General features: G+C 47.3%; 1 protein-coding gene across 2 annotated transcripts in view; it reads left to right on the top strand.

Annotated features, from left to right (window-relative positions):
* The first annotated feature begins 3,118 nt into the window (after nucleotides 1-3,118).
* CRY2 (cryptochrome circadian regulator 2) overlaps nucleotides 3,119-7,822 on the top strand; it is a 54,250-nt gene continuing 49,546 nt past the window's right edge. For both annotated transcript variants that reach the window (XM_023215766.2, XM_023215765.1), the window contains exon 1: nucleotides 3,119-3,418. In XM_023215766.2, the coding sequence (XP_023071534.1) occupies nucleotides 3,204-3,418 (215 nt within the window). In that variant the 5' untranslated portion in view covers nucleotides 3,119-3,203. The remainder of the gene's footprint in view (nucleotides 3,419-7,822) is intronic.

Raw genomic sequence — 7,822 nt, 5'->3', positions numbered from 1 at the left:
CAAAAAAAAAAAAAAAAAAAAAAAAAAAAAAAGAACAGACAGGGCAGCACAGTCGGTGGCTCACACCTGTAATCCCAGCACTTTGAGAGTTCAAGGTAGGTGGATCACCTGAGGTTAGGAGTTCAAGACCAGCCTGACCAATATGGTGAAACCCTGACTCTACTAAAAATATAAAAACTAGCCCAGTGTGGTGGCAGCCGCCTATAATCCCAGCTACTTGGGAGGGTGAGGCAAGAATTGCTTGAGCCCAGGAGGCGGAGGTTGCAGTGAGCCGAGATCACACCACTGCACTCCAGCCTGGGTGACAGAGCGAAACTCTGTCTCAAAAAAAAAAAAAAAAAGGCCGGGCGCGGTGGCTCAAGCCTGTAATCCCAGCACTTTGGGAGGCCGAGACGGGCGGATCACGAGGTCAGGAGATCGAGACCATTCTGGCTAACACAGTGAAACCCCGTCTCTACTAAAAAAAAATACAAAAAACTAGCCGGGCGAGGTGGCGGGCGCCTGTAATCCCAGCTACTCCGGAGGCTGAGGCAGGAGAATGGCGTGAACCTGGGAGGCAGAGATTGCAGTGAGCCAAGATCGCGCCACTGCACTCCAGCCTGGGCGACAGAGCGAGACTCCGTCTCAAAAAAAAAAAAAAAAAAGAACAAACAAACGATGGAGCACTGAACCTCCACTTTGATTACAGTTTGAAAACTTAGATGTTTGTGGACAAAGTGGGTTGATTACTTGTTTTTTCATTATTGGCAAAATTTCGAGGACTTTTAAAAAATGAGTAAAATATTTTATTTACTCAGCAACTTATGGAGCCCACATTACATGTACGACCCAGGGTTGACCATTACAAGGAAGACAAAACCAGACACAGGCCCTGCTGCTCAGAATAACAGTAGCTGATACAGTACAAATGCTTAGTATATCCTAAGTGCTATTATCACCCTATTGCAAAGATTAAGAAAGTGAGGAACAGAGAGGTTAACTAGCTTATCCAAGGTCACAGAGAATAAAAGCAGAACTAGAATTTGAACTCAGCAACTCCAATGTGCGAAGCCTAGGATTTAACCATTACACCACACTGCCTCTCGTGATAGCTTAATAAGAGAGAGGGGAGGGGAGGGGAGGGAAATGACTTTTGATCATTTGGCAAATGTTTTTCGAGCACCTGCTATATGTTAGGTACCAGAGTACCAGCTGGGAAGACACTGATAAGTAAGACAAGCACAGTCCCTGCCTCACAGGGCTCACAGAATACAGATATAGCATTATGGGAATTTAGAGGAGAAAAAGGGAAGAGGACCCATCTCTGAGGTTGTTTAAGGGAGAAACACCTCCTTACACTCTGTTCCATTCCTAGCAAAGCACCAGCCTTGTGGAGAGAAGAGGGGATAGGAGAGGGGGAACACAAAACCTTAAAATAAAAGTAGTGAAAGGTGGCATCGATTTATTCAGCAAGCATTTGGAAAGGAAATTCAAAAATAAGGACAGGGCCAGGTAAGGGGACTAGGATAAACCTCTAAGAGTCTGCCAATATGAGACTTTAGTTCAATTTTTACTCAAATAATCCTTGAGCGTTAGTTGCCAAGCACTGGGCTAGACTTTGGACATACAACTGTAAATAAGCCACAGTCCCTCCTCTCCAGGAGTTTATACTTTAACAGGGCAGAAACACATTTAAGCAAGAAATTCCAGTATTGTGTGCCAAGACAAGTGACCACAAAGAAGCACAGAATGAGACGGGGCACTATTCAGGTTGGGATCAGACAGCAAGAAGGTGACATCTATACTGAACAATGATACAGAGCAAACTGGAGTTAGAAACAAAGAAGGAAGAGGGAGTGTGATCTAGACTGCGGGAACAGCTTGTGAAAAGCCCTGGAAATGGCAGAGAATGCCTAGGATTGCAGTGACACTGGTTTAGAGAGTGATGCCAATTAATGCCACTAAATTGCAGACTAAATTGCTAAATACTTTCATCACACTGTCCCAGGTCCAGGAAGGGTTCCAAGCATGGGCTCAACCTAGGGCCAAGTTGAAACAGACTGTTCTCCACCTGATAACCCCAAAGCTGCAGCTTGACTAAGCCATCTTAGCCTTCCCCAACACCTTGTTGCTGGTGTTTATAGCTTATCTTGCCATTTAGTCAGCCAATCAGCAAGCTCTATGCTAGACGCCAGAGGAATAAGAGGGTTCCACCTGGCGTCCCAGAAGAATGGGGACAGTGTCCTCCACATCTCTGAACCCCACCCGGAATCCAGTACAGTGCTTTGCACACAATAGTACCACTGGATCTACTAAACAGACTAAAAGAAAATAAATTCATCTGATGGCATAATTACGATCTCAACTCAAGTCCTCCACATTCCCAGTCCCTACTCCCAAATCCTCTACTGCTGCGTTATCAGGGCACTCCTTCCCCATCCTTGGACTCTGCCACTTGGAATTACCAAGGATCTTCGCACAAAGAGAAGTATAGATTCGTGGATAAAAGCAGAAGTTTCGAAATCAGAATAATCTGGGTGATATCCTCTTAGTAGCTTTATGATACTCAGCAAGTCGCTCAACCTGCGGCACCCTCCATTTTCTTCATCTGTAAAACGAAAATAACAGCAGCTCTTCCACTGGTGTTCGTTAAATGAATGTAACTGGGCTGAGTTGAGAATAGTAAATGAGACCGACTACGTAAGGAGATGATCATGTCTCTTGCCATATAAAGTGCACTTAATAAATGGCAGTTGTAGTAGAATGATGTAGATGGTGCTGGTGATGATGTTGGTGATAATAGGAAGGTCAGTTGTCAGTTTTGCAAGTCTCTGGCTGTAGTCACAGCAACCCCTACCAGCCCAGGCAGCTTCTTCTAGAAGCAGGCCCTGAACAGGACATGTGTAAGAGATCCGCTGTCCCTCGAGACTCGGCCCACTCCCGGCCCTCCGCGGACAGCGCCAGCCTGCGTCACTGGTCCGCCTGCCAACTCCACCCGGGCGGACCCACACATGGTAGGAACGTGAGGGGGTGGGGCCTCTTCTGGCGCCTCTGGGCCAATCGCCGGGCGGGAGGCACTCAGCCAATGGCACAGGGGCTCTAAGGCCCTGGGGGCGGGGACGAAGGGAGGAGCTGCGGCGTCATAGGTCACTGGGCGGTCTGTGGGCGGGGTCCGCGTTGACTACCGGGGCGGAGCGGGGGTGGCCGGAGCAGTCTGGACAGTCATGGCGGCGACTGTGGTGACGGCGGCAGCTGTGGTCCCGGCGCCAGCGCCCGGCACGGACGGCGCCTCTTCAGTGCACTGGTTCCGCAAAGGCCTGAGGCTCCACGACAACCCGGCGCTGCTGGCGGCCGTGCGCGGGGCGCGCTGCGTACGCTGCGTTTACATTCTCGACCCGTGGTTCGCGGCCTCCTCCTCAGTCGGGATCAACCGGTGGAGGTGAGGGGACCCGGGGCGGGGTGGCGGGGACTCAGCCAGGACCCTGACCCTGGGGTGACCGGCGAACAGCACGATTCCCCCAACCTCTCCACGGCTGGGAGGCCGTGGAGAAGCCGAGAGCGGGGAAGTAATTCGTCATGGTCCTAACGCGCCGGTGGGCCAGGGCTCAGCCTCTGACAAAGCGCGTTCGCACTGTTACTCCTCTGAGCCTCACAACTGCCTGTGGAACGGAGATCTTGATCCCCGTTGTACAGATGAGACCCTTGAGCCCTGGAGACCCAAAGTCGACCTGTCCAAGGACTTGCAGCCAGTGAGTGGCAGAACAGGGGCTCCTGGTCTAGGGCTCTTACCGTCTACTCAGGGAGGGGCAGAAGGGGAGATACTGTAGTGTGAGGGCGGGACGGGTTTTTGCTCGCATTCTTCAAGTAAAGAGCCCATTGCTGAGCTCGGGGAGATCATTCCTAAGCCTCTGGCTTGTTTGAATCCGCCCTACCACCCATCCTGGCTTCCCTGTGCCCAGACTGTCCTGCCTCTAGGGATGTCAGGTGACCCTGGCTTAGCATTAAATAAGGTCTTCTTCCCTATATTATAAATAAAGAAGCCAAAGGCGTCTTCAGGTGGAATCGCTTTGTGTTCAAAGCTCCAGAGAATCCAGGGGATTCTCCAAAATTTTAAGCCCTGCTCTGGAGCTTTGACCTTGATAAAAAAATTTAAAAGGATCCAAAGTGCCACCCGGTCATCCTCTTGTCATGATTTTAGAGGACAGTTGAGCCATTAGAGATGAGACTTCTATGAACTGTTGTGCTAAGGTTAGGGAGCAGGAAAGCCATGATATCAAGGGCCCCTCTGATGACCCCCCAGCAGATGGAGTGGACATGATCATGGAAAAAGATGAACAGGTCGTTAATGTATGTTCTTTGTAAACAGTATTCAAACTAAAGAGTTTTGAGACATCATGTACCCATCGCTCTTCAGAACACCTAGTGGCAGTCGCTGGGTTTGTTTGCATTGTTCTGGGGAATGTTTGCTTGTGGCCTTGTTGCATCGATGGACAGGGTTATTTCCAGGATACCGTGGATCTCAGCACACCATTCTTTTCTCTCCAAGGTGTGTACCCTGCTAAGAGAGTGAGTGCTCCTAGCAGTAGGTCTGTTCAGTGTCCCCTCTTGCCCAGTTTATGTAGAAGGAACAATTAAAGAGTCCTGTGGAGAGCCTGCCCACAGTTTTCAGGCTGCCTTATTGCTCTGTCTCTGCTCCAGTTTTCTACAGATAGGAGGTTGGGTTTGACAAGCATCATCAAATGACCATCCCTAGTGTGGACATTAAGCCAAGCCTCAGACTGCCCTGCACCAGTCAGAGCCAGCCAAGTGGAATCCGACTACCTTCTTGTTACATTGTCACAGAGTTTCTTGGGTTTTGGGGGACATTGCATAGTACTGCCTACTCTTTTTTGATAGGGGAGATTAAAAATCAACAATAAAATTCCTATTGATTAAACTCCAGTTTGCTAGGAACCAGATGTTTATGGATTTTTGTGGGTCATCATTTTGTGATCGTGCTGTCAATCTAGTGAAAGAGAAAAGGAATGTGGCTCAGATGCCTAAGTCAAATCCTGAAGTCAAAGGCTGTGTAGGAATGCAGATATTAATTGATTACTTAATGAGTGCCTAATATCTGCCAGGTAGTGCTCTAGATGTTGCTAGGGATACAGCAGTGAATAAGCAGATGTGTCTGTGCTCCAGAACTCCTGGAGCCTACATTTTATTGACGGAAGACCAGCAAACAATCATTTTAGTGAATTTAGTGAAACGAAGTGCCATGAGAAACATAAGATAAGGGGACAGACTAGAGCAGTGGTTCTCAATCTTGGCTGCTGTGTATTGGAAGCCCATAAGGATCTTTAAAAGATGCCTGGGCCCCTTTCCCCCAATTCTTTTTTTTTTTTTTTTTTTGAGATGGAGTTTTGTTCTTGTTGCCCAGGATAGAGTACAATGGCACAGTCTGGGCTCACTGCAACCTCTGCCTCCCAGGTTCAAGCAATTCTTCTGCCTTAGCCTCCCAAGTAGCCAGGATTATAGGCAGCCACTGCCACACCTGGCTAATTTTTTTGTATTTTTAGTAGAGACAGGGTTTCACCATGTTGGCTAGGCTGGTCTCAAACTCCTGACCTCAGGTGATCTTACCCGCCTTGGTCTCCCAAGCTGCTGGGAGTATAGGGGTGAACCACTGTGCCCAACCCCTTTCCCCCAGTTCTGTTAGAATTGTTCTCGGTTATGGCCTGGGCATTAAGGTTTTGGGGTTTTTTGTTTGGTTTTTGTTTTTGTTTTTTGTTTTTTGTTTTTTTTTTTTGGGTTTTTTTTTGAGACAGGGTCCTGCTCAGGTGACAACCCAAGCTGAGATGCAGTGGCATGATCATAGCTCACTGCAACCTTGACCTCCTGGGCTCCAGCGATCCTCCTGCCTCAGCCTCCCAAGTAGCTGGGACTGCAGGCTTGCACCACCATGCCTGGCTAATTTTTGTATTTTTTTTGTAGAAATGAGGTTTCACCATGTTCTCCAGGCTGGTCTTGAATTCCTGGGCCTAAGCAATCATCTACCTGAACCTCCCAAAGTGCTGTGATTGCAAGCATGAGCCACTGTGCCCAGCCTTGGGCATTAAGGTTTTTAAAACTCTTATTGCAGCAAAGCTTGAGAAGCACTGGACTAGAGAACCTCAGTCCTGAGCTGGGCAACCTACGAAGTGTGTTGCAGTGCATTGGCAGGAAGTCTAATTAGTCTTGGCGTTCAGAAGAAAGAGGTGAAGTAACACAAACAGATTGAATATAATAACTGCTCCTGGGCCTGGTAACAGACACACTCCTACCACCTCCACCATTCTGCTTGCTTCCTGGATCAGTTGAAGGCAGAGCTGCATTCTCTTGTGCACAAAGTTCGGGATAAAGGGGAGGACTGGAGCCAGCCATATCTTGACGTGACTGTAGTATGTGTAATCGTCCCATGGCTATTTCTGGATTCCGAGAGTGGTCTGAGAGAATTGTGCTGCACCGTAAGGTCCTAGCTCTGCAGCTGCTTAAGTTGCCTCTGAGAAGCCTCCCTAGGAAGGCAAGGGAACATCTGCAAGGAGGGGAGGACCCAAAATCTGTGACTCTGTTTCCCTCCTGCTCCTCCTACACTGACTCCCACACAGTGTTTTTCTGCAGAAGAAATCAGATTAAAATAACCATGAATGGCACTAGGAGTAAAAAAGGACAGAGAAATGCAACCAAGAAATACGCACATTGATTAGCAAGAAGAAGGCTAGTATACTCCTTGCCTTGGTGATGGTGGGAAGTTTATGGGCCAATTGTAGCTATATGAGCCTCAGGACTTTTTTTTTTTTTTCCAAGTGCTGCTTGGCTAAATCCTTTCACATTTTCTCCAGCCTCACCTCCCCCAAATTTGCTACATCTAGGAGTTACTGCAGCAAGAAGATGAACAAAAGGAAGATGTGAGCAGTTCCTAGATTTTAAAATGGCCTCTGTGGTTTTTCATTACCTTTCTCTCCCCACTGCAACTTGGGTAGGTGTTAGCAACAATTCCTCTTCCACTTTGTTTAAATCATTTTGTCCCTGGCTCTGTGCCGTGCCTCTTTCAGGAGCTTCCGGGACAGAGGGAATTTGTAAAAATAAAATATGTTCCCTCTCAGCCCATTTCTCTTAGAATTGGTAAATAGGGTAAACTGAGAACTTCCCAGGATGCCCTATGAGAACAAGTGTGCCTCTCTTCCCAGATGCTGAGAGCTGAACACTGTTGGACTGTTGGGAAGTGGGTTGAGAACTAGTCTACTGGCAGGGAAACAGGCTTCTCTGAGCTATTCACATTGATATCTGAGAGAGGCACTTTACCGTTCTGCTGCCAAGGAAATGTTTCTATTTGCCCAAAGGGGATAAAAACCTTCATCTTTCTCTTTGAAATTAGGAAAGAATAAATATATATTTAAAATAATAAGTATTTAATATTTAAGTATTTTTAAGTATCACTCAGATACTTAGAAGTAACTCCCTGCCAGAGATTGTGAGTTTAGGTTATCCTTTTCCATGGGGCTTAAGCTCTCTTAATTACTTAGGAAAAGTTAATTTCTATTAATATCCTATGTAGCCAATATGTACCAGCCAATGGTACCATCATTATTGTTAGATAACCTTGGCTTGAAGCAGAAGAACTTGGTCGAGGACAGCCTGGACCCAAAAGAATTCACTGTTATCTTCCCTCCCCCTATTAACAACAAATAAATAAAATATTCCTCAACACAGGATCAGCCATCTGTAGAGAAGGCCTTCCCAAAATGTGAGTACTTAATCAAAGGATCTGCTTGTTTTATTCTAACAGGCTAGCCTTGTAGAGTCCCTGAGTTATAGTGTCCTC

This window comes from Piliocolobus tephrosceles, chromosome 13 (assembly GCF_002776525.5).
Source record: "Piliocolobus tephrosceles isolate RC106 chromosome 13, ASM277652v3, whole genome shotgun sequence".
NCBI classification, from domain to species: domain Eukaryota; kingdom Metazoa; phylum Chordata; class Mammalia; order Primates; family Cercopithecidae; genus Piliocolobus; species Piliocolobus tephrosceles.
The sequence above is the reverse complement of the archived record's forward strand: the minus strand, read 5'-3'. Positions and strand labels throughout refer to the sequence as shown.